General features: G+C 47.1%; 1 protein-coding gene and 1 non-coding gene across 2 annotated transcripts in view; one reads left to right on the plus strand and one right to left on the minus strand.

The window, feature by feature from the left end:
- The first annotated feature begins 2,234 nt into the window (after window positions 1–2,234).
- The window catches only part of LOC112228282 (actin-binding LIM protein 3), a 160,625-nt gene continuing 136,103 nt past the window's right edge, over window positions 2,235–26,756 (plus strand). The window contains exon 1 of the mRNA XM_042309618.1: window positions 2,235–2,885. Coding sequence (XP_042165552.1) covers window positions 2,873–2,885 — 13 coding nt within the window. The 5' untranslated portion in view covers window positions 2,235–2,872. The remainder of the gene's footprint in view (window positions 2,886–26,756) is intronic.
- On the minus strand, window positions 14,849–14,925 carry trnaa-ugc. The gene has a single exon. It is a non-coding gene; the product is annotated as a tRNA-Ala (tRNA).

Raw genomic sequence — 26,756 nt, forward strand, 5'->3', positions numbered from 1 at the left:
AGCAAATTAACACTGGATTGATAAATGAGCAGATGATGATGATGTGCAAGTAGAAATACTGGTGTGTAAAAGAGCAGAAAGGTAAATAAAAACAATAAAGTAGGTAGATTGGATGAGCTATTTACAGATAGATATCATCTAAATGGTTAGTGCAATCTGGAATCCTTGGGACGTCCCTATCCTAAACCCTAACCCTTAACCCCTAACCCTAACCCTTAACCCCTACCCTAACCATAACTGTGACCCTAACCCTAACCTTAACCCCTACCCTAACCATAACTGTGACCCTAACCCTAACCTTAACCACCTAACCATAACTGTGACCCTAACCCTAAACCTAACCTTAACCCCTACCCTAACCATAACTGTGACCCTAAACCTAACCATAAACCCTAACCCTAAACCTTAACCCCTACCCTAACCATAACTGTGACCCTAACCCTAAACCTAACCTTAACCCCTACCCTAACCATAACTGTGACCCTAACCTTAACCCCTAACCCTAACCTTAACCCCTAACCCTAACCCTTAACCCCTACCCTAACCATAACCCCTGACCCTAACCTTAACCCCTAAACCCTAACCATAACTTAACCCCTAACCCTAACCCTTAACCCCCTACCCTAACCATAACCATGACCCTAACCCTAAACCTAACCTTAACCCCTACCTAACCATAACTGTGACCCTAACCCTAACCTTAACCCCTACCCTAACCATAACTGTGACCCTAACCTTAACCCCCCCTAACCCTAACCTTAACCCCTACCCTAACCTTAACTGTGACCCTAAACCTAACCTTAACCCCATAACCTAACTAAACATAACTGTGACCCTAACCTAACCCCTACCCTAACCATAACTGACCCTAACCTTAACCCCTAACCCTAACCTTAAACCCCCTTAACCCCTACCCTAACCATAACTGTGACCCTAACCTTAACCCCCCTAACCATAACTGTAACCCTAACCTAAACCCTAACCATAACTGTGACCCCCTAACCCTAACCATAACTGTGACCCTAACCCTAACCTTAACCCCTACCCTAACCATAACTGTGACCCTAACCTTAACCCCTTAACCCTAACCATAACTGTGACCCTAACCTTAACCCTAACCTTAACCCCTACCCTAACCATAACTGTGACCCTAACCTTAACCCCTAACCCTAACCTTAACCCCCTAACCTTAACCCTAACCCTACCCTAACCCTAACCTAACCTAACCATAACTGTGACCCTAACCCTAACCTTAACCCCCCTAACCCTAACCTTAACCCCTAACCACCCCTACCCTAACTTAACCCCTAACCATAACTGTGACCCTAACCTTAACCCCTACCCTAACCTTAACCCCTACCCTAACCATAACTAACCCTAACCTAACCTTAACCCCTACCCTAACCTTAAACCCCCTAACCCCTACCTAACCATAACTGCGACCCTAACCTTAACCCCTACCCTAACCTTAACCCCTACCCTAACCATAACTGCGACCCTAACCCCTACCCTAACCTTAACCCCTACCCTAACCATAACTGCGACCCTAACCCTCATCTTAACCATTTTACATGTCAACTTCAATGGGGTAGGGATGTCCCAAGGATCTCCGATAGCAATGACTGTATTTAAATGACCACTAGATGCAGTGTTGCCAACTATATTTAGCGAGTATTCAGACCAATCTAACAACACATTTCAAAAAAGCGAATAGTGACAAATCTAGCGACTTTTTCTGGTGTTATTGGAGACTTTTGTAAGACTGACATGAAAGCACGTATCGTTCTTACTCTTCTCAACGAGCAGTGGGTGCTGCCGTGGGCCCCACCCCTGTCCCAAAGCACTCACAGGTGGCCCAGTCCTCGCGCAGCAGTCCCTCCCAGCTGCAGTCAGAGCAGGACATGTTCACCCCTCCGAGTCTAGACTGCAAACGAATCGCGCATGCTGGAAGCCATGTAATAATTATTTAAATAATGATGAGGAAAAACTGTAGGTTGTCCAAATCTTGGAGTTTAATAGACATATTTATTTTACAATCTTCTCTTTTTAGTCATACATGTGGCTAGGACTTAGAAAGCCCAGTAAGCATCCTAAGCTTAAATGTACATTAACTATTTTTTAGGTTCTGATAATTACAAAAAGGTACTTTGCATACTAAAAATTCCAATGTTTCCATGTCATGTGTTGACACTCAGACACCCACATGTAGGCCTATCCTTCCTGCCAATGAAACGTAGCAGACAACCTCGTTCCTCTTAAATGGAGTTGCGTAAAAAGCACGTTGGACCACTGCTCGGCGCTCGCGTACCATTTCGGTCTACCGCTCCATCCTGCCACTGCGCTCAGATCCGGTCATCCGAAAAGCTTCTACTCACCAGAGCGCATTGACAGCAGCGATGTACAAGTAGCCTACTACCATCGAAAGCGCCGCCTCGTTACTGTATTCCTCAGAAGAAAGGATGCGGTGACGCTGGAACAAGACAGAGCAGCTCTGTAGTAGCCTACTGTACAACAATTCCAATCCGGATTTACATGAAATCCCCAACTGTCTCTACCAGAGCATTGTTGTAATCCGCTTCTGAACAGAGGGAACACCCCGTTTTTTCCAATCAGGTTTCAGATTGATTCTTCACCTTGCTTAGAGAGGATAGGCACCCTGGACTGTATTCGGAGCTGAGAGAGGGCTGAGGAGTTTGGAGCTGCTCTGAGCTGAAACCCTACAAATTAAATATGCCAGCCTTGCTCTAGTATTTTTCATTATTTTGGTTTTATTTTCTACCTATTACACAGCAGGACATGGTGCATATGACAACTGTATTTATCCAGTAACCAAATAGTTTGAAGGTATCCCTTTTCGAATGCCAACTCAACAATGAACTCTAATGGTAAGTAGCCTATACTTCCTGTTATAATTTGTAATGATGTTTTTCATTACATTCTTATACCTTTGTAAAGAAAGTGAACTCAGAGAAAGGCATTGAACCTTCATACAGGTTAAAAGGAAACTTAAGTTACTAAACCTGATTTTGCAGTAATTACTATGGCAATGAATGTGGGTGTAACCTACTAGAGAATAAGGCTCAGTGGTGCTTTAGGTTGCCTAGTGAGGGGAAGTGGAGGTATGGAATTGTTTTGTAGGGGTTACACTCAGTACTGTAACACCTGCACATTCCAAATGACCCGCACCTTCTCTCTCTCTCTCTCTCTCTCTCTCTCTCTCTCTCTCTCTCTCTCTCTCTCTCTCTCTCTCCTGTCTCTCTCTTTCACTCTCTCTTTATCTCTGTCTCCGTGTGTCTCTCTCTCTTTCTCTCTCTCTCTATCTCTGTCTCTCTGTGTGTCTTCTCTCTCTCTCTCTCTCTCACATGTACACAGACAAACCCACTCAATCAGTTAAATTGTTTATTTCTATATTTCACATCATCTTACTCAGGTTGATTTGTCTCAAAGTGCTTCAGTGTGCTAGACTGTGGGGTGGGACAAGGTGTAGCCATATCCTATAATTGAACTACTTGACACTCACACTGAGATTCATCTTGGGAGAGTTTTCTCTAGCAATTCTGAATGGAGGGGGCTGGTTTTAGTGGTGGAATTATCATCAACAAGCCATGCAGGTTTAGTAAGACCCTCCTACATCCAAATCAACAGCAGGTGGCTTGGGATGGTTTAACCTCTAGCAGATGGCTTGGGATGGTTTAACCTCTAGGAGGCGGCTTGGGATGGTTTAACCTCTAGGAGGCGGCTTGCGATGGTTTAACCTCTAGGAGGCGGCTTGCGATGGTTTAACCTCTGTCAGATGGCTTGGGATGGTTTAACCTCTAGCAGATGGCTTGGGATGGTTTAACCTCTAGGAGGCGGCTTGCGATGGTTTAACCTCTGTCAGATGGCTTGGGATGGTTTAACCTCTAGCAGATGGCTTGGGATGGTTTAACCTCTGTCAGATGGCTTGGGATGGTTTAACCTCTAGCAGATGGCTTGGGATGGTTTAACCTCTAGCAGATGGCTTGGGATGGTTTAACCTCTGTCAGATGGCTTGGGATGGTTTAACCTCTAGCAGGCGGCTTGGGATGGTTTAACCTCTAGCAGGCGGCTTGGGATGGTCTGTCAGATGGCTTGGGATGGTTTAACCTCTAGCAGGCGGCTTGGGATGGTCTGTCAGATGGCTTGGGATGGTTTAACCTCTAGCAGGCGGCATGGGATGGTCTGTCAGATGGCTTGGGATGGTTTAACCTCTAGCAGGCGGCTTGGGATGGTCTGTCAGATGGCTTGGGATGGTTTAACCTCTAGCAGGCGGCTTGGGATGGTCTGTCAGATGGCTTGGGATGGTTTAACCTCTAGCAGGCGGCTTGGGATGGTCTGTCAGATGGCTTGGGATGGTTTAACCTCTGTCAGATGGCTTGGGATGGTTTAACCTCTAGCAGACGGCTTGGGATGGTTTAACCTCTAGCAGGCGGCTTGGGATGGTTTAACCTCTGTCAGATGGCTTGGGATGGTTTAACCTCTAGCAGACGGCTTGGGATGGTTTAACCTCTAGCAGGCGGCTTGGGATGGTCTGTCAGATGGCTTGGGATGGTTTAACCTCTAGCAGACGGCTTGGGATGGTTTAATCTCTAACAGACGGCTTGGGATGGTTTAACCTCTAGCAGGTGGCTTGGGATGGTCTGTCAGATGGCTTGGGATGGTTTAACCTCTAGCAGGCGGCTTGGGATGGTCTGTCAGATGGCTTGGGATGGTCTGTCAGATGGCTTGGGATGGTTTAACCTCTAACAGATGGCTTGGGATGGTTTAACCTCTAGCAGGCGGCTTGGGATGGTTTAACCTCTAACAGACGGCTTGGGATGGTTTAACCTCTGTCAGATGGCTTGGGATGGTTTAACCTCTAGCAGACGGCTTGGGATGGTTTAACCTCTAGCAGACGGCTTGGGATGGTCTGTCAGATGGCTTGGGATGGTTTAACCTCTAGCAGGCGGCTTGGGATGGTTTAACCTCTAGCAGGCGGCTTGGGATGGTTTAACCTCTAGCAGACGGCTTGGGATGGTTTAACCTCTAGCAGGCGGCTTGGGATGATTTAACCTCTGTCAGATGGCTTGGGATGGTTTAACCTCTAGCAGACGGCTTGGGATGGTTTAACCTCTAGCAGGCGGCTTGGGATGGTCTGTCAGATGGCTTGGGATGGTTTAACCTCTGTCAGACGGCTTGGGATGGTTTAACCTCTAGCAGATGGCTTGGGATGGTTTAACCTCTAGCAGATGGCTTGGGATGGTTTAACCTCTAGCAGGCGGCTTGGGATGGTCTGTCAGATGGCTTGGGATGGTTTAACCTCTAACAGACGGCTTGGGATGGTTTAACCTCTAACAGATGGCTTGGGATGGTTTAACCTCGGGCAGGCTTTGGGGTGAATTAATATTCCTTCAATCAATCAATCAGTCATTGATGGGTGGGGTATGATATTGGTTTGTGTTTATTCATTGATCTCAGTGTTAATGAGTGCGCTTTCTGGTCTGGGATTTGTCCGTGCAAATATTGCGCAGAATACCTTGAGGAAAATTGATGGAACACTACAAAGACACCTTTTGAATGTGAATCATTTCTCATTGTTAGTAACAATCTCCTGCCTCTACATAACTTGCCTGTAAATTCACAATATAACTTTAGCATTTATACAGATATTTCTAGTAACATCTTTCTAGCATTTACTCGGATCTATGAATGATCGTGTGTTGTGTTCTCTTGACAGCGTAGAATAGATTATAGATTCAATCTCCTGTATTCCCCCTGCTGGAGAAAATTTCATCATGCCAAAATATTGTTCTCTGGTGCTGTGGTGAAATGGCAGCCAAACAAGAGGATTAAGCAGCGCTCCTGCAGCCTAGTCCTGGCCTGGTCTGACTGACTGGCTGACTGACTGGTTGTTGCAGCCTAGTGCTGGCCTGGTCTGTCTGACTGACTGACTAGTTGCTGCGCCCTAGTGCTGGCCTGGTCTGACTGACTGACTGGTTGTTGCAGCCTAGTGCTGGCCTGGTCTGACTGACTGACTGATTGCTGCGCCCTAGTGCTGGCCTGGTCTGACTGACTGACTGGTTGCTGTAGCCTAGTGCTGGCCTGGTCTGACTAACTGGTAATCCAGCCGGTTGCTGTTGCAGCTAGCACGTGCCCCTGCGCCTCATGTTACAATCGCTCTATTTTGGCCCAATGTCATCTCTGGAATTATTTTGGTGTGCAGCTGACAAGCAAAAAGAGTGTCTTTGTGTCTGTGCCACCTCTACCACATATACACCTACACCTGGTAATGTTATCATTCAGCAAAGCAGGTGGTTAGAGTAAGCCACTGCCAGGGCCGTACTCTAGCAAAGTGTATGACCTCAATATCAATGTGCATATATGGATATATGTTCCACGTCAGCTGTAGCCAGCTGTTTTAGGCTAGATGTTGATCATCTTTTTCTATGATTCCAAGGGTCCTTAAGAAAATTGAAAAAACACAGAAAAGTTCCACATTAACAGCATTTCTTAGACATGACTATTATCCTAATTGTAACGCCGGGAGTCAGGAAGCAGGTGCGGAAGGTGAATTTAATAAAGAAACGATACAGATGAACAAACATGAGAAGCGTACAGAAGGTGAGAGAAAACAATACTACCTAATGACTGCCGTCAACTGAGGGGCTAAATAAAGTAATAACGGAGCAAATGATAACCAGGTGTGCGTAATGACGGGGAGCAGGTGTGCTGTAATGATGGAGAGCAGGTGTGCGTAATGATGGGGAGCAGGTGTGTGCGTAATGATGGGGAGCAGGTGTGCGTAATGATGGGGAGCAGGTGTGTGCGTGTAATGGGGAGCAGGTGTGCGTAATGATGGGGAGCAGGTGTGCGTAATGATGGGGAGCAGGTGTGTGCGTAATGGGAGCAGGTGTGCAGTAATGATGGGGAGCAGGTGTGTGCGTAATGATGGGGAGCATGGTGTGTGCGTAATGATAGGGGAGCAGGTGTGCGTAATGATGGAGAGCAGGTGTGCGTAATGATGGGGAGCAGGTGTGCATAATGATGGGGAGCAGGTGTGTGCGTAATGATGGGGAGCAGGTTTGCGTAATGATGGGGAGCAGGTGTGTGCGTAATGATGGGGAGCAGGTGTGTGCGTAATGATGGGGAGCAGGTGTGTGCGTAATGATGGGGAGCAGGTGTGTGCGTAATGGGGAGCAGGTGTGCGTAATGATGGGGAGCAGGTGTGCGAAAATGATGGGGAGCAGGTGTGTGCGTAATGATGGGGAGCGTGTGTGCGTAATGATGGGGAGCAGGTGTGCGTAATGATGGGGAGCAGGTGTGCGTAATGATGGGGAGCAGGTGTGTGCGTAATGATGGGGAGCAGATGTGCGTAATGATGGGGAGCAGGTGTGTGCGTAATGATGGGGAGCAGGTGTGTGCGTAATGATGGGGAGCAGGTGTGTGCGTAATGATGGGGAGCAGGTGTGTGCGTAATGATGGGGAGCAGGTGTGTGCGTAATGATGGGGAGCAGGTGTGTGCGTAATGATGGGGAGCAGGTGTGTGCGTAATGATGGGGAGCAGGTGTGTGCGTAATGATGGGGAGCAGGTGTGTGCGTAATGATAGTTGCCAGGGCCTGTGGTTAGTAGACCGGTTGACGTCGAGCGCCGGAGGAAGGGAGCAGGAGTAGGCGTGACACCGTGTCTGATGGGATTGTGTAAAACTGCTTTTTCATAGAAAGCTGTCTCCATTGTTGGTCAGTCCCTTTGGTATGGTAATAACAAATGTGTTAAAAGCACATCAGTAGCTGCTAATAGCCTGCTATTCATAATATCAGTCATGCTTGTCCAGACCAGGGGGGGTAATAACGACGCGCCACTCTTTAACCATACTGACTGGGATTTTATTTGAATTCTGTTTAGCATTAGTAAGGCAAAGAATCGAGTGGTGCATCATGTTTGATGCCGATAGCTAGCCCTGATCTCTCTGAATGGGCATGCAATGTCACCCCAGATTGCACATGACATTATGACACACTTCAGAGGGAGCCACAAACTGCTCACTGTGTACAGTAAGTATGCTGCCCTCCCCCTCCCCATTTCTCTTTCTCTCTCTCCATCTCTCTCTATATCTCTCTCCCTTCTTTCTCTTACTCTCTCTCTCGACACATATCAACACCATCATCCCAGACAACCTAGACCCACTCCAATTCGCATTCCGCCCCAACAGATCCACAGATGGCACAATGTCAAATGCACTTCCGACTGCCCCCTCCCACCTGGACAAGAGGGGAATTAACTATGTGAGAATTCTGTTTATAGACTACAGCTCAGCGTTCAACAGCATAGTCCCCTCCAAGCTCATCACCAAGCTAGGGATCCTGGGACTGAACCCCTCCCTTTGCAACTGGGTCCTGGACTGCATTACGGGCCATCCCCAGGTGGTGAGGGTAGGCAACAACACTTCCACCACGCTGACCCTCAACACGGGGTCCCCTCAGGGTGTGTGCTTACTCCCCTCTTATACTCCCTTTTCACTCACGACTGCGTGGCCACGCACGACTCCAACACCATCATCAAGTTTGCTGGCGAAGCAATGGCTATAGGCCTGATCACCGACGGCGATGAGTCAGCATACAGGGAGGTGGTCATAGACTTAGCAGTGTGTTTCCAGGATAGCAACCTCTCCCTCAACGTCAGTAAGACCAAGGAGCTGATCGTGGACTACAGGAGAAAGAGGGGAGAGAACGCCCCCATCCACATCGATGGGGCTGTTGTGGAGCAGGTCGAGAGCTTCAAGTTCCTTGGCGTCCACATCACTAAGGACCTAACATGGTCCACACATACACGCACAGTCGTGAAGAGGGCACGACAGCGCCTCTTCACCAGCAGGAGGCCGAAAAGATTTGGTATGGGCCCTCGGATCCTCAAAAAGTTCTACAGCTGCACCATCAAGAGCATCCTGACTGGCTGCAATACCGCTTTGTATGGCAAATCCACCGCCCTTAACCGCAAATCGCTACAGAGGGTGGTGTGGACAGCCCAGTACATCACTGGGGCCGAGCTTCCTGCAATCCAGGACCTCCACCAAAGAATCCAAGCCATAGACTGTTCACTCTGCTACCGTCCGGCAAACAGTACCAGAGCAATGGCTTTCGGACATACAGGCTCGGAGACAGCTCCTACCCCCAACCAATAAGACTGCTAAATAGCCAGACTGGTAAATATCCAATTAATGGTACCCTATCTATCTACACTGACTCTACGAACACTCACTAGACTCTATATACACACCATATACACACTCACTAGACTCGATATACACACTATATACACACTCACTGGACTATATATACACACTATATACACACTCACTAGACTCTATATACACACTATATACACACTCACTAGACACTCTATGCACACTATATACACACTCACTAGACTCTATATACACACTCACTAGACTATATATACACACTATATACACACTCACTGGACTATATATACACACCATATACACACTCACTGGACTATATATACACACCATATACACACTCACTGGACTATATATACACACCATATACACACTCACTGGACTATATATACACACCATATACACACTCACTAGACTATATATACACACCATATACACACTCACTAGACTATATATACACACTCACTGGACTATATATACACACCATATACACACTCACTAGACTATATATACACACTCACTGGACTATATATACACACCATATACACACTTACTAGACTAAATACACACTATATACACACTCAATAGACTATATATACACACCATATACATTTACATACGCCTTATTCAATTACATTTAAACTCAGTTTTTCACATTTCCTGACGTTTAATTCTAGTAAAAATTCCCTGTCTTAGGTCAGTTAGGATCATCACTTTATTTTAAGAATGTGAAATGTCTGAATAATAGTTGAGTGATTTATTTAAGCTTTTATTTATTTGATCACATTCCCAGTGGGTCAGAAGTTTACATACACTCAATTATTATTTAAACACATTTTTTACCCAATTTCTCCCCAATTTCACATTGATCTGGTACTGGTACTCCCTGTATATAGCTCCACATTGATCTGGTACTCCCTGTATATAGCTCCACATTGATCTGGTACTGGTACTCCCTGTATATAGCTCCACATTGATCTGGTACTGGTACTCCCTGTATATAGCTCCACATTGATCTGGTACTGGTACTCCCTGTATATAGCTCCACATTGATCTGGTACTCCCTGTATATAGCTCCACATTGATCTGGTACTCCCTGTATATAGCTCCACATTGATCTGGTACTCCCTGTATATAGCTCCACATTGATCTGGTACTCCCTGTATATAGCTCCACATTGATCTGGTACTCCCTGTATATAGCTCCACATTGATCTGGCACTGGTACTCCCTGTATATAGCTCCATATTGATCTGGTACTGGTACTCCCTGTATATAGCTCCACACTGATCTGGTACTCCCTGTATATAGCTCCACATTGATCTGGTACTGGTACTCCCTGTATATAGCTCCACATTGATCTGGTACTCCCTGTATATAGCTCCACATTGATCTGGTACTCCCTGTATATAGCTCCACATTGATCTGGTACTGGTACTCCTGTATATAGCTCCACATTGATCTGGTACTCCCTGTATATAGCTCCACATTGATCTGGTACTCCCTGTATATAGCTCCACATTGATCTGGTACTGGTACTCCCTGTATATAGCTCCACATTGATCTGGTACTCCCTGTATATAGCTCCACATTGATCTGGTACTCCCTGTATATAGCTCCACATTGATCTGGTACTCCCTGTATATAGCTCCACATTGATCTGGTACTCCCTGTATATAGCTCCACATTGATCTGGCACTGGTACTCCTGTATATAGCTCCATATTGATCTGGTACTGGTACTCCCTGTATATAGCTCCACATTGATCTGGTACTCCCTGTATATAGCTCCACATTGATCTGGTACTGGTACTCCCTGTATATAGCTCCACATTGATCTGGTACTCCCTGTATATAGCTCCACATTGATCTGGTACTCCCTGTATATAGCTCCACATTGATCTGGTACTGGTACTCCCTGTATATAGCTCCACATTGATCTGGTACTCCCTGTATATAGCTCCACATTGATCTGGTACTCCCTGTATATAGCTCCACATTGATCTGGTACTGGTACTCCCTGTATATAGCTCCACATTGATCTGGTACTCCCTGTATATAGCTCCACATTGATCTGGTACTGGTACTCCTGTATATAGCTCCAAACTGATCTGGTATTCCCTGTATATAGCTCCACATTGATCTGGTACTGGTACTCCCTGTATATAGCTCCAAATTGATCTGGTACTCCCTGTATATAGCTCCATATTGATCTGGTACTGGTACTCCCTGTATATAGCTCCACATTGACCTGGTACTCCCTGTATATAGCTCCATATTGATCTGGTACTCCCTGTATATAGCTCCACATTGATCTGGTACTGGTACTCCCTGTATATAGCTCCACATTGACCTGGTACTCCCTGTATATAGCTCCAAATTGATCTGGTACTCCCTGTACATAGCTCCATATTGATCTGGTACTGGTACTCCCTGTATATAGCTCCATATTGATCTGGTACTCCCTGTATATAGCTCCACATTGATCTGGTACTCTCTGTATATAGCTCCACATTGATCTGGTACTTCCTGTATATAGCTCCACATTGATCTGGTACTCCCTGTATATAGCTCCACATTGATCTGGTACTCTCTGTATATAGCTCCACATTGATCTGGTACTCTCTGTATATAGCTCCACATTGATCTGGTACTGGTACTTCCTGTATGTAGCCTCATATTGATCTGGTACTGGTACTTCCTGTATATAGCTCCACATTGATCTGGTACTGGTACTTCCTGTATATAGCTCCACATTGATCTGGTACTGGTACTCCCTGTATATAGCTCCACATTGATCTGGTACTGGTACTCCCTGTATATAGCTCCACATTGATCTGGTACTGGTACTCCCTGTATATAGCTCCACATTGATCTGGTACTCCCTGTATATAGCTCCACATTGATCTGGTACTCCCTGTATATAGCTCCACATTGATCTGGTACTCCCTGTATATAGCTCCACATTGATCTGGTACTCCCTGTATATAGCTCCACATTGATCTGGTACTCCCTGTATATAGCTCCACATTGATCTGGTACTCCCTGTATATAGCTCCACATTGATCTGGTACTCCCTGTATATAGCTCCACATTGATCTGGTACTGGTACTCCCTGTATATAGCTCCACATTGATCTGGTACTCCCTGTATATAGCTCTACATTGATCTGGCACTGGTACTTCCTGTATATAGCTCCACACTGATCTGGTACTCCCTGTATATAGCTCCACATTGATCTGGTACTGGTACTCCCTGTATATAGCTCCACATTGATCTGGTACTCCCTGTATATAGCTCCACATTGATCTGGTACTGGTACTCCCTGTATATAGCTCCACATTGATCTGGTACTGGTACTCCCTGTATATAGCTCCAAACTGATCTGGTATTCCCTGTATATAGCTCCACATTGATCTGGTACTGGTACTCCCTGTATATAGCTCCAAATTGATCTGGTACTCCCTGTATATAGCTCCATATTGATCTGGTACTGGTACTCCCTGTATATAGCTCCACATTGACCTGGTACTCCCTGTATATAGCTCCATATTGATCTGGTACTCCCTGTATATAGCTCCACATTGATCTGATACTGGTACTCCCTGTATATAGCTCCACATTGACCTGGTACTCCCTGTATATAGCTCCAAATTGATCTGGTACTCCCTGTATATAGCTCCATATTGATCTGGTACTGGTACTCCCTGTATATAGCTCCATATTGATCTGGTACTCCCTGTATATAGCTCCACATTGATCTGGTACTCTCTGTATATAGCTCCACATTGATCTGGTACTCCCTGTATATAGCTCCACATTGATCTGGTACTCCCTGTATATAGCTCCACATTGATCTGGTACTCTCTGTATATAGCTCCATATTGATCTGGTACTCCCTGTATATAGCTCCATATTGATCTGGTACTCCCTGTATATAGCTCCACATTGATCTGGTACTCTCTGTATATAGCTCCACATTGATCTGGTACTCTCTGTATATAGCTCCACATTGATCTGGTACTGGTACTTCCTGTATATAGCTCCATATTGATCTGGTACTGGTACTTCCTGTATGTAGCCTCATATTGATCTGGTACTGGTACTTCCTGTATATAGCTCCATATTGATCTGGTACTGGGACTCTCTGTATATAGCTCCACATTGATCTGCTATGGGTACTTCCTGTATATCTCCATTCTTGTGTGTTTTATTTTATTCCTCTTGTTTTACTATTGTATTTTTATTTTAAAACTCTACATAGTTGGGAAGGGTTGGTAAGTAAGCATTTCACAGTAAAGTCTACACCTGTTGAATTCGGTGCATGTGACAAATACGATTTGATTAGATTTTTCTCTCTCTCTCTCTGCAAAACGTGTATGGCATGTTGTCATGGTAAATGGCAGACCAAGTGGGCAGGGAGTATGATAGAGATATTGTCACATCTCTCCAGCCAACAGCAGCTTAGCGGACTATGTGAAAGGATTTGGTCCGCAGATGGTGTTAAGTGACAGGCATGTAATTCGTTATAGGTTCTGGAAATAGAGAGAAATATACTCTACCTTTTGCAGTCCACTACAACAGAAGCCCTACTGGGGTCATCTGTTCTTCCACTGCACTTCTCTCTCCCTACCTTATCCCTCATAACCCTCCACACACACACCCATACACATACCAAAGACATTCACAAAGACATAAACAGAGACACGGACACACACACAGATAGCATGACGTTCACACACAGATAGCATGACACACTGATAGCATGACGTTCACACACTGATAGCATGACGTTCACACACAGATAGCATGACGTTCACACACAGATAGCATGACGTTCACACACAGATAGCATGACGTTCACACACAGATAGCATGACACACAGATAGCATGACACACAGATAGCATGACGTTCACACACAGATAGCATGACGTTCACTGTGCCCCCTGCTTTTAGAAAGCCCCGTGTCAGCATTAACCGCCAGGGCTGTCACTGTTGGTCAGGCCTGAGCAGGGATGTACAAAATCACCTGCAGCAGTAGCTATCTGGAATGGCTAAACGGATCCCCTCTAAGTCTGTGTGTCCCTGGTGCACAGAGATAGTAGGGGGTTTCTAGTCTAAATGCCATAAAATGTTGAGGTTCAGCGATGGGAAATTGGCGTGATGCAGAATTGTCTCTGAGGTACGGGCAGTAAAAATAATGGAATTTTATAGCTGCATTCTGTGTTTGTATATACATTTGCTACTATATTATGGCTTTATAATCAACTGCTGCTATACTTAATCATGAAAAATCCTATATATTAATTCCATTATCTCAAACCATCACTCAGTTGACTCTCTCTCTCTGTGTGAGCAGCAGGTAGTGAACACAGCATGTGGTCAGCTCTAATCTATTGTCACCGCTGTGTTTATCCTGTTGTCCCTTAGGCCTGGCTATTGGCTACTGTCCATATGGACCACAAGGTCAGAAACAGTTGACTATAACAATGCCCATCCCCCTGATAACACCATCCACAAATAGAATATTGTCCCTCTGATCCCCCAGAGTAGGTCTTTGGAAGAGCAGCCCTGCCCTTCTAGATTTTGTACTTTTTTGGTCATTTATTAGACACTCTTATCCAGAGTAACTTACATTAGTAAGTGTTGTCATTTGGTCCCCCTGTGGGAATTGAACCCACAACCCTGGCATTGCAAGTGCCATGCTCTACCAACTGAGCCATACAGGACCCACTAACTGATGCCCTGTCAGCCCGTTGGCCCGCCTGTGTATGTGTGTGTTGGGGTGTGTTGGTGTATGTGTGTGTGTTGGGGTGTGTGGGTGGTGTGTTGGAGTGGCTGCCCCCTCTCTCCCCACTTCAGGCTCTTTTTGAGGGGATCCCAGATTGTTCAGGGATTTCAGTCCTACGGACGGAGGGATGGATGGAATCGCTGTCTCTTGTCCTTACTGAGTGGCATGGACAAAATGGCATGCTGAATGGAATGAACAGAGGCCTTTGTTTTGATGGGATAGATAGGGAAAGGCCATCACATACTGTATCCTCATTGTTCAACTGCTGCTTGACCAACAGCAGTAGTGTATTATTCATATGTATGCTGTTGAGGCAGGACAGTCATTATCACTCATCATTATAGGTTCTAAACTCAACCTGGTATCATGGCTCTGGATAGATACACTGGGCTTATAGCTATATCCCAGTACTGTCTGGATAGATACACTGGGCTTATAGCTATATCCCAGTACTGTCTGGATAGATACACTGGGCTTCTAGCTATGTCTCAGTACTGTCTGGATAGATACACTGTGTGTGTCCCAGTACTGTCTGGATAGATACACTGGGCTTCTAGCTATGTCTCAGTACTGTCTGGATAGATACACTGTGTGTGTCCCAGTACTGTCTGGATAGATACACTGGGCTTCTAGCTATATCCCAGTACTGTCTGGATAGATACACTGGGCTTCTAGCTATGTCTCAGTACTGTCTGGATAGATACACTGGGCTTATAGCTATATCCCAGTACTGTCTGGATAGATACACTGGGCTTATAGCTATGTCTCAGTACTGTCTGGATAGATACACTGTGTGTGTCCCAGTACTGTCTGGATAGATACACTGTGTGTGTCTCAGTACTGTCTGGATAGATACACTGGGCTTCTAGCTATATCCCAGTACTGTCTGGATAGATACACTGGGCTTCTAGCTATGTCTCAGTACTGTCTGGATAGATACACTGGGCTTCTAGCTATATCCCAGTACTGTCTAGATAGATACACTGGGCTTCTAGCTATATCCCAGTACTGTCTGGATAGATACACTGTGTGTGTCCCAGTACTGTCTGCTTCTAGCTATGTCTCATAGATAGATACACTGTGTGTGTCCCAGTACTGTCTGGATAGACATTCTGGGCTTATACCTGTGTCCCAGTACTGTCTGTATAGGTACACTAGATTTCTAGCTATGTCCCAGTACTGTAGATGCATGGCTTCCGTATATCCCAGAGGAAGTGGGCTGGAACAGAACCCAACAGAGGAAGTGGTACTGGAACAGAACCCAACAGAGGAAGTAGACTGGAACAGAACCCGACAGAGGAAGTGGGCTGGAACAGAACCCGACAGAGGAAGTAGACTGGAACAGAACCCGACAGAGGAAGTAGACTGGAACAGAACCCGACAGAGGAAGTAGACTGGAACAGAACCCAACAGAGGAAGTAGACTGGAACAGAACCCAACAGAGGAAGTGGACTGGAACAGAACCCAACAGAGGAAGTAGACTGGAACAGAACCCGACAGAGGAAGTGGGCTGGAACAGAACCCGACAGAGGAAGTAGACTGGAACAGAACCCGACAGAGGAAGTGGACTGGAACAGAACCCGACAGAGGAAGTGGACTGGAACAGAACCCGACAGAGGAAGTGGACTGGAACAGAACCCGACAGTGGTCTGGAACAGAACCCGACAGAGGAAGTAGACTGGAACAGAACCCAACAGTGGTCTGGAACAGAACCCAACAGAGGAAGTGGACTGGAACAGAACCCGACAGAGGAAGTGGACTGGAACAGAACCCAACAGAGGAAGTAGACTGGAACAGAACCCAACAGTGGGCTGGAACAGAACCCAACAGAGGAAGTAGACTGGAACAGAACCCGACAGAGGAAGTGGACTGGAACAGAACCCAACAGAGGAAGTAGACTGGAACAGTACCCAACAAAAGAAGTGCGCTGGAACAGAACCCAAAAGAGGGTAGTGGGTGGTGACAGAACCCAACAGAATCTCAGACCAGTCTGGGTCATCCTTCCAAAAGTTCCAGATTATGACATAGTTTAGCTGCTTTAGCCTGTCAATAGTTGCCTGCCTCAATAGGGAGGAGGAAAACATCTTGAGTTGCACAGTCTTCCTAGCAACGTGATGACATCAGCAGCATCCAAAGAGGAGACAGAAGCTTGGTTGGTGCTGCTGCCAGTTCCTGAGGGGCACCCATGATGCTGGCGAGGCCTCTCTAACCAGATGGCATGAGAGGGACAGTGGCACAGCGGCCAAAGTAAGCTGAGAGCCACCTGTGTGTGTGTGTGTGTGTGTGTGTGTGTACACGTGTGCACATTATAATGTAATTATTTATTCTAAAACACTGAAGTAGAAGAGCTGTGACCTGTCAAATGGTTTACTACAGCGATACTGTTGTCAGGGACAAGAATGCAATAAGAGATAAGCCCATTTAGAATGACTAAGAACCAGTCCAGAACCAGTCATAGCTGATTAATGTAATAGCTGATATGATTTAGCTTCCTACTGTTCTAGTCATTGCCTGATTCCCTCAGTCAGTCTTTCTTCTAACTTAACATGAAGTGCTTTGTAACACTAAAACTAGTAGCAACTGAGCTGCCACCAACTATACTTTACAGCAGGGGCTTCCGACCTTTTTCGATTACTGTACCACCAACTGAATGCTGCTCTGTCCAGTGTACCCCTGAAGTACCCCATCTTGTGCATTTGACCAGTATCCTATGGTCTCATGACTCTTCTCAAGTACCTCGTGTGGATAGACCACGTACCCCCAGGGGTCCTAGTACTCCTGGTTGGGATCCACTGGTTTACTGTATGTCCCCGTGTGTTTGCAGCAGCAGCCCAGGCTTAGCTCTGACATGTGGCAGTGTTCACTATTCTCTCCTGTCTGACCTTGAGATGGCATGATGGAGACAATCACTGAGCTGTCTGACCTGAGATGGAGTTGGCTTGAGATGGCATGATGGAGACAATCACTGAGCTGTCTGACCTTGAGATGGCATGATGGAGACCATCACTGAGCTGTCTGACCTTGAGATGGCATGATGGAGATCCATCACTGAGATGGCTGGAGACAATCTGAGCCTTGAGATGGCATGATGGAGACAATCACTGAGCTGTCTGACCTTGAGATTGAGATGGCATGATGGAGACAATCACTGAGCTGTCTGACCTTGAGATGGCATGATTTAGACAATCACTGAGCTGCTGCCAGATGGAGACAATCCAGATGGCATGATGGAGACAATCTGACTGCATGATTTAGACAATCACTGAGCTGCCAGATCCAGTCTGATGCCTCACCTGTCCCTGACATAAAAATACCCATAAATCCTGGCGGTGGGCCACCCTTGACATGTCTGAGTCCCTGCTGATTACACCATCATGGTGAGGTGACAAGGACGCCAGGCGCTGCTCTGCTCTCCTCTGTCATCGTCTCCCCCTCCTCTCGTCTCCGCTCAGGGCTTGTCAACATAGTCAGCCCTCACAGCTCTGTCTAATCCTGACATCTACTGTATTCAGCAGATCATACTGGTTGTTTACCCAGGATCAAATCACTTTTATTCGACAATGTAAGGAATTACTGATGAGTGTTTTTATGATTTCATTGATTGAATTGATTCATTGATTGATTCAGTTGATTGAAATAATCATAAGGACCATTGCCATGTCAATGAAGTCCTCAGCTGTTATGTTGAGTTAACAGTCAGAGAGGACAGAGGAGAAGCAGTTAACAGTCAGAGAGGACAGAGGAGAAGCTGTTAACAGTCAGAGAGGACAGAGGAGAAGCTGTTAAGTTAACAGTCAGAGAGGACAGAGGAGAAGCAGTTAACAGTCAGAGAGGACAGAGGAGAAGCTGTTAACAGTCAGAGAGGACAGAGGAGAAGCTGTTAACAGTCAGAGAGGACAGAGGAGAAGCTGTTAACAGTCAGAGAGGACAGAGGAGAATGTTAACAGTCAGAGGAGAAGCTGTTATGTTAACAGTCAGAGAGGACAGAGGAGAAGCTGTTATGTTAACAGTCAGAGAGGACAGAGGAGAAGCTGTTAACAGTCAGAGAGAACAGAGGAGAAGCAGTTATGTTGAGTTAACAGTCAGAGAGGACAGAGGAGAAGCTGTTATGTTAACAGTCAGAGAGGACAGAGGAGAAGCAGTTATGTTGAGTTAACAGTCAGAGGGGACAGAGGAGAAGCAGTTATGTTGAGTTAACAGTCAGAGAGAACAGAGGAGAAGCAGTTATGTTGAGTTAACAGTCAGAGAGGACAGAGGAGAAGCAGTTATGTTGAGTTAACAGTCATAGAGGACAGAGGAGAAGCAGTTAACAGTCAGAGAGAACAGAGGAGAAGCTGTTGAGTTAACAGTCAGAGAGAACAGAGGAGAAGCTGTTAACAGTCAGAGAGAACAGAGGAGAACCTGTTATGTTAACAGTCAGAGAGAACAGAGGAGAAGCAGTTAACAGTCAGAGAGAACAGAGGAGAAGATGTTGTCTTCAGCTGATGGAGGGGAAGAACATCTCACAACAGAGTTTGTGAGAGTATTAGTCATTGTCATAGAGACCAAAGCATTTCCATCCCAATGTTAAAATATTCACCAGCAAAACACAGTGTGTTGTTTTCCTAGTGGATTGTGGGAAGTGGGAAGTTATTGGAGTAAAGCTGTATATTGTATTCCAGCAGCACGTTATAAGCAGGTGTGTGGCTCCTGTCACAGAATGATTTAAATCTCTCATTTTCACACACACACACACACACACACACACACACACACACACACACACACACACACACACACACACACACACACACACACACAGAGAGCTTGGGTGTCGTTCCTTGGTGGAATAAACAGTGCCATCAGAGAGACAGATGAATGGAGGGTAAGGGGGAGCTGTCACTCAGTGAGTGGAGCTGTGGCTGAGGAAGTTAACTGTATGTCTGTCTCATGCATCTCTTCCTTCCCAGATGTCATGGTGAGATCGCGTGTGTCAGTGATGCCAGTCAGGGCTTTGTTCTCAGTGATGGATAAACAGCTGGGTTTGACTCCCTCTCCTCTCCGCTGGTTACAGGGTGACGTGGACTGATGTCACTGGGAGGCAGAAGCCTGTGACTACAGATTTGATCAGGTGTTATAGTAGCGCCGGAAGTAGAACTTCCGACAGAGATGGCCGCCTCGCGTCGCGTTCCTAGGACACTATGCAGTATATATATATTTTTTATGTGTTATTTCTTACATTGTTACCCCAGGTAATCTTAGGTTTTATTACATACAGTCGGGAGGAACTACTGGATATAAGAGCAACGTCAACTCACCAACATTACGACCAGGAATACGACTTTCCCGAAGCGGATACTCTGGTTGGACCACCACCCAGGACAATGGATCGGATCCCAGCCGGCAACCCAAAACAACGACGCCGTAGAAGGGGCAGACGGAGCGGTCTTCTGGTCAGGCTCCGTAGACGGGCACATCACCCACCGCTCCCGAGCATACTACTCACCAATGTCCAGTCCCTTGACAACAAGGTTGACGAAATCCGAGTAAGGGTAGCATTTCAGAGAAACATCAGAGACTGTAACGTTCTTTGCTTCACGGAATCATGGCTCACTCGAGACACGCTATCGGAGTCGGTGCAGCCAGCTGGTTTCTTCACGCATCGCGTCAACAGAAACAAGACTCTCTGGTAAGAAGAAGGGCGGGGGTGTATGCCTTATGATTAACGAGACGTGGTGTGATCATAACAACATACAGGAACTCAAATCCTTTTGTTCACCTGATTTAGAATCCCTCACAATTAAATGCCGACCTCTTTATCTACCAAGAGAATTCTCTTCGATCATAATCACAGTTGTGTATATTCCCCCCCAAGCAAACACATCGACGGCAGTGAAAGAACTTTATTGGACTCTACGTAAACTGGAAACCACATATCCTGAGGATGCATTTATTGTAGCTGGGGATTTTAAAAAGGCTAATCTGAAAACAAGGCTTCAGCATATCGATTGTGCTACCAGGGCTGGCAAAACCCTAGACCACTGTTGTTCTAACTTCCGCGACGCATATAAGGCCCTCCCCCACCCTCCCTTTGGAAAAGCCTATAGACAGTAACTAAAACAGGAAGCACCCGCGCTCAGGTCTGTTCAACGCTGGTCCGACCAATCGGATTCCACACTTCAAGATTGCTTCGATCACGTGGACCATTAACACCTGCTAACCATGTGACCATTAACACCTGCTAACCATGTGACCATTAACACCTGCTAACCATGTGACCATTAACACCTGCTAACCATGTGACCATTAACACCTGCTAACCATGTGACCATTAACACCTGCTAACCATGTGATCATTAACACCTGCTAAACACGTGACCATTAACACCTGCAACCATTAACACCTGCTAACCATGTGATTTATTTAACACCTTTAACCATGTGACCATTAACACCTGCTAACCATGTGACCATTAACACCTGCTAACCATGTGTATGTGACAGTGACGACAACAGTCGAAGTGATCATAGAGCATCGGTTCCTCTTTCATAACGTGTCATCCATTTCATTTGATTTATTTAACCTTTATTTAACCAGGCAAGTCAGTTAAGAACAAATTCTTATGTACAATGACGGCCTACCGGGGAACAGTGGGTTAACTGCTTTGTTCAGGGGCAGAACGACAGATTTGTACCTTGTCAGCTCAGGGATTCAATCCAGCAACCTTCCGGTTACTAGTCCAACTCTCTAACCACTAGGCTACCTGCCTCTAACATGTTAATGTTAGTCTCTGCTCTTGTCTAAGTGAGGGAGGGGTATTACTGTAGTAGTTACAGACAAAGCCTTTGGCTGTCAGCTTCAATCTAGGGTCATCTTCTCAGACACTAATCTCCCAGGCAGAACTGTGACACTCACACCCATGCCAGGACAATTAGCAGCACATTTTAGAGCTATCAGAGCTGATTTCCCTGTGAGGCCAGTGGCGCTCACTAGTGTGGTTCTACTGTAGCAGGGCCCAGTAGTATCAGATGGTAACTGTGATTCTGTAGCAGGGCCCAGTAGTATCACAGGGTAACTGTGATGCTATAGCAGGGCCCAGTAGACTGAGGGTAACTGTGATGCGGTAGCAGGGCCCAGTAGTATCAGATGGTAACTGTGATGCTGTAGTAGCAGGGCCCAGCCCAGTAGTATCAGTGATCAGAGGGTAACTGTGATGCTGTAGCAGGGCCCAGTAGTATCAGAGGGTAACTGTGATGCTGTAGCAGGGCCCAGTAGTATCAGAGGGTAACTGTGATGCTGTAGCAGGGCCCAGTAGTATCAGATGGTAAGTGTGATGCTGTAGTAGCAGGGCCCAGTAGTATCAGATGGTAAGTGTGATGCTGTAGCAGGGCCCAGTAGTATCAGAGGGTAACTGTGATGCTGTAGCAGGGCCCAGTAGTATCAGATGGTAAGTGTGATGCTGTAGTAGCAGGGCCCAGTAGTATCAGAGGGTAACTGTGATGCTGTAGCAGGGCCCAGTAGTATCAGATGGTAACTGTGATGCTGTAGCAGGGCCCAGTAGTATCAGATGGTAACTGTGATGCTGTAGCAGGGCCCAGTAGTATCAGAGGGTAACTGTGATGCTGTAGCAGGGCCCAGTAGACTGAGGGTAACTGTGATGCTGTAGCAGGGCCCAGTAGACTGAGGGTAACTGTGATGCTGTAGCAGGGACCAGTAGTATCAGAGGGTAACTGTGATGCTGTAGCAGGGCCCAGTAGTATCAGAGTGTAACTGTGATGCTGTAGCAGGGCCCAGTAGTATCAGAGGGTAACTGTGATGCTGTAGCAGGTCCCAGTAGTATCAGATGGTAACTGTGATGCTGTAGCAGGGCCCAGTAGACTGAGGGTAACTGTGATGCTGTAGCAGGGCCCAGTAGACTGAGGGTAACTGTGATGCTGTAGCAGGGCCCAGTAGACTGAGGGTAACTGTGATGCTGTAGCAGGGCCCAGTAGACTGAGGGTAACTGTGATGCTGTAGCAGGGCCCAGTAGTATCAGAGGGTAACTGTGATGCTGTATCAGGGCCCAGTAGTATCAGATGGTAACTGTGATGCTGTAGCAGGGCCCAGTAGTATCAGATGGTAACTGTGAAGCTGTAGCAGGGCCCAGTAGTATCAGATGGTAACTGTGATGCTGTAGCAGGGCCCAGTAGTATCAGATGGTAACTGTGATGCTGTAGCAGGGCCCAGTAGACTGAGGGTAACTGTGATGCTGTAGCAGGGCCCAGTAGACTGAGGGTAACTGTGATGCTGTAGCAGGGCCCAGTAGTATCAGAGGGTAACTGTGATGCTGTAGCAGGGCCCAGTAGTATCAGAGGGTAACTGTGATGCTGTAGCAGGGCCCAGTAGTATCAGAGGGTAACTGTGATGCTGTAGCAGGGCCCAGTAGTATCAGAGGGTAACTGTGATGCTGTAGCAGGGCCCAGTAGACTGAGGGTAACTGTGATGCTGTAGCAGGGCCCAGTAGTATCAGAGGGTAACTGTGATGCTGTAGCAGGGCCCAGTAGTATCAGATGGTAACTGTGATGCTGTAGCAGGGCCCTGTAGTATCAGATGGTAACTGTGATGCTGTAGCAGGGCCCAGTAGTATCAGATGGTAACTGTGAAGCTGTAGCAGGGCCCAGTAGTATCAGATGATAACTGTGATGCTGTAGCAGGGCCCAGTAGTATCAGATGGTAACTGTGATGCTGTAGCAGGGCCCAGTAGACTGAGGGTAACTGTGATGCTGTAGCAGGGCCCAGTAGTATCAGAGGGTAACTGTGATGCTGTAGCAGGGCCCAGTAGACAGAGGGTAACTGTGATGCTGTAGCAGGGCCCAGTAGTATCAGATGGTAACTGTGATGCTGTAGCAGGGCCCAGTAGTATCAGAGGGTAACTGTGATGCTGTAGCAGGGCCCAGTAGTATCAGATGGTAACTGTGATGCTGTAGCAGGGCCCAGTAGTATCAGATGGTAACTGTGATGCTGTAGCACTGAGGGTAACTGTGATGCTGTAGCAGGGCCCAGTAGACTGAGGGTAACTGTGATGCTGTAGCAGGGCCCAGTAGACTGAGGGTAACTGTGATGCTGTAGCAGGGCCGAGTAGTATCAGAGGGTACCTGTGATGCTGTAGCAGGGCCCAGTAGTATCAGAGGGTAACTGTGATGCTGTATCAGGGCCCAGTAGTATCAGATGGTAACTGTGATGCTGTAGTAGCAGGGCCCAGTAGTATCAGATGGTAACTGTGATGCTGTAGGAGGGCCCAGTAGTATCAGATGGTAACTGTGAAGCTGTAGCAGGGCCCAGTAGTATCAGAGGGTAACTGTGATGCTGTAGCAGGGCCCAGTAGTATCAGATGGTAACTGTGATGCTGTAGCAGGGCCCAGTAGTATCAGATGGTAACTGTGATGCTGTAGCAGGGCCCAGTAGTATCAGATGGTAACTGTGAAGCTGTAGCAGGGCCCAGTAGTATCAGATGGTAACTGTGATGCTGTAGCAGGGCCCAGTAGTATCAGATGGTAACTGTGATGCTGTAGCAGGGCCCAGTAGACTGAGGGTAACTGTGATGCTGTAGCAGGGCCCAGTAGTATCAGAGGGTAACTGTGATGCTGTAGCAGGGCCCAGTAGACTGAGGGTAACTGTGATGCTGTAGCAGGGCCCAGTAGTATCAGAGGGTAACTGTGATGCTGTAGCAGGGCCCAGTAGTATCAGATGGTAACTGTGATGCTGTAGCAGGGCCCAGTAGACTGAGGGTAACTGTGATGCTGTAGCAGGGCCCAGTAGACTGAGGGTAACTGTGATGCTGTAGCAGGGCCCAGTAGACTGAGGGTAACTGTGATGCTGTAGCAGGGCCCAGTAGACTGAGGGTAACTGTGATGCTGTAGCAGGGCCGAGTAGTATCAGAGGGTACCTGTGATGCTGTAGCAGGGCCCAGTAGTATCAGAGGGTAACTGTGATGCTGTATCAGGGCCCAGTAGTATCAGATGGTAACTGTGATGCTGTAGTAGCAGGGCCCAGTAGTATCAGATGGTAACTGTGATGCTGTAGGAGGGCCCAGTAGTATCAGATGGTAACTGTGAAGCTGTAGCAGGGCCCAGTAGTATCAGATGGTAACTGTGATGCTGTAGCAGGGCCCAGTAGTATCAGATGGTACCTGTGATGCTGTAGCAGGGCCCAGTAGACTGAGGGTAACTGTGATGCTGTAGCAGGGCCCAGTAGTATCAGAGGGTAACTGTGATGCTGTAGCAGGGCCCAGTAGTATCAGAGGCTAACTGTGATGCTGTAGCAGGGCCCAGTAGTATCAGAGGGTAACTGTGATGCTGTAGCAGGGCCCAGTAGACTGAGGGTAACTGTGATGCTGTAGCAGGGCCCAGTAGTATCAGAGGGTAACTGTGATGCTGTAGCAGGGCCCAGTATTATCAGAGGGTAACTGTGATGCTGTAGCAGGGCCCAGTAGTATCAGAGGGTAACTGTGATGCTGTAGCAGGGCCCAGTAGTATCAGAGGGTAACTGTGATGCTGTAGCAGGGCCCAGTAGTATCAGAGGGTAACTGTGATGCTGTAGCAGGGCCCAGTAGTATCAGAGGGTAACTGTGATGCTGTAGCAGGGCCCAGTAGTATCAGAGGGTAACTGTGATGCTGTAGCAGGGCCCAGTAGTATCAGAGGGTAACTGTGATGCTGTAGCAGGGCCCAGTAGACTGAGGGTAACTGTGATGCTGTAGCAGGGCCCAGTAGTATCAGAGGGTAACTGTGATGCTGTAGCAGGGCCCAGTAGACTGAGGGTAACTGTGATGCTGTAGCAGGGCCCAGTAGTATCAGAGGGTAACTGTGATGCTGTAGCAGGGCCCAGTAGTATCAGAGGGTAACTGTGATGCTGTAGCAGGGCCCAGTAGACTGAGGGTAACTGTGATGCTGTAGCAGGGCCCAGTAGACTGAGGGTAACTGTGATGCTGTAGCAGGGCCCAGTAGTATCAGAGGGTAACTGTGATGCTGTAGTGTTACTGTAGATCCTGTTGTAGGGGATTAGAGCTATAACAGAGATATCAATAACTCACAGAAAATACAGCGTATTGGATTAAAGTTTATGGCATCAGGACATATTTCTGTTTGTTTTTATCCTAACATTTAGGCCTGCTGTACACAACACATCATCCTTCTGAGAGATTAACCAGTTTATCTCCTCGTATATTAAGAGTGACATTGTTCCAGTAATGTCCATTGAGGGAGGGGCTTTGAGACTATAAATCTAAAGACTCCTCTCCTCTAATAAGGATTTAGACAGCTCCACACAGGGGATGAGAGACTGTAATCCTGCTCTGCCCCCTCCCCACCCCTCTGTGTGCATGTCGCACGCCTCGTCACCAAGCAGCATGGGAGGAGAATACACATGTCCTCCCCATCCACACTCTCCTTTTCTCCCTCTCCTCTCCTTTCTCCTCTCCTCCCCTTTCCTCTTCTCTCCCCACTCTCCTCTCCTCCCCTTTCTTCTCCCCCTTTCCTCTCCTCTCCCCACTCTCCTCTCCTCCCCTCTCCTCTTCTCTCCCCACTCTCCTCCCCTCTTCTCTCCCCACTCCCTCCCTCTCCTCTCTCCACTCTCCTCTCCTTTCTCCTCTCCTCCCCTCCCTCCCTCTCTCTCTCCTCTCCCCCTTTCCTCTCCCCACTCTATTCCCCTCTCCTCCCCCTTTCCTCCTCCTCTCCTCCCCCTCTCCTCTCCTCTCCCCACTCCCCCTCTCCTCTCCCCACTCCCCCTCTCCTCTCCCCACTCCCCCCTCCTCTT

This window comes from Oncorhynchus tshawytscha, linkage group LG30 (assembly GCF_018296145.1).
Source record: "Oncorhynchus tshawytscha isolate Ot180627B linkage group LG30, Otsh_v2.0, whole genome shotgun sequence".
NCBI classification, from domain to species: domain Eukaryota; kingdom Metazoa; phylum Chordata; class Actinopteri; order Salmoniformes; family Salmonidae; genus Oncorhynchus; species Oncorhynchus tshawytscha.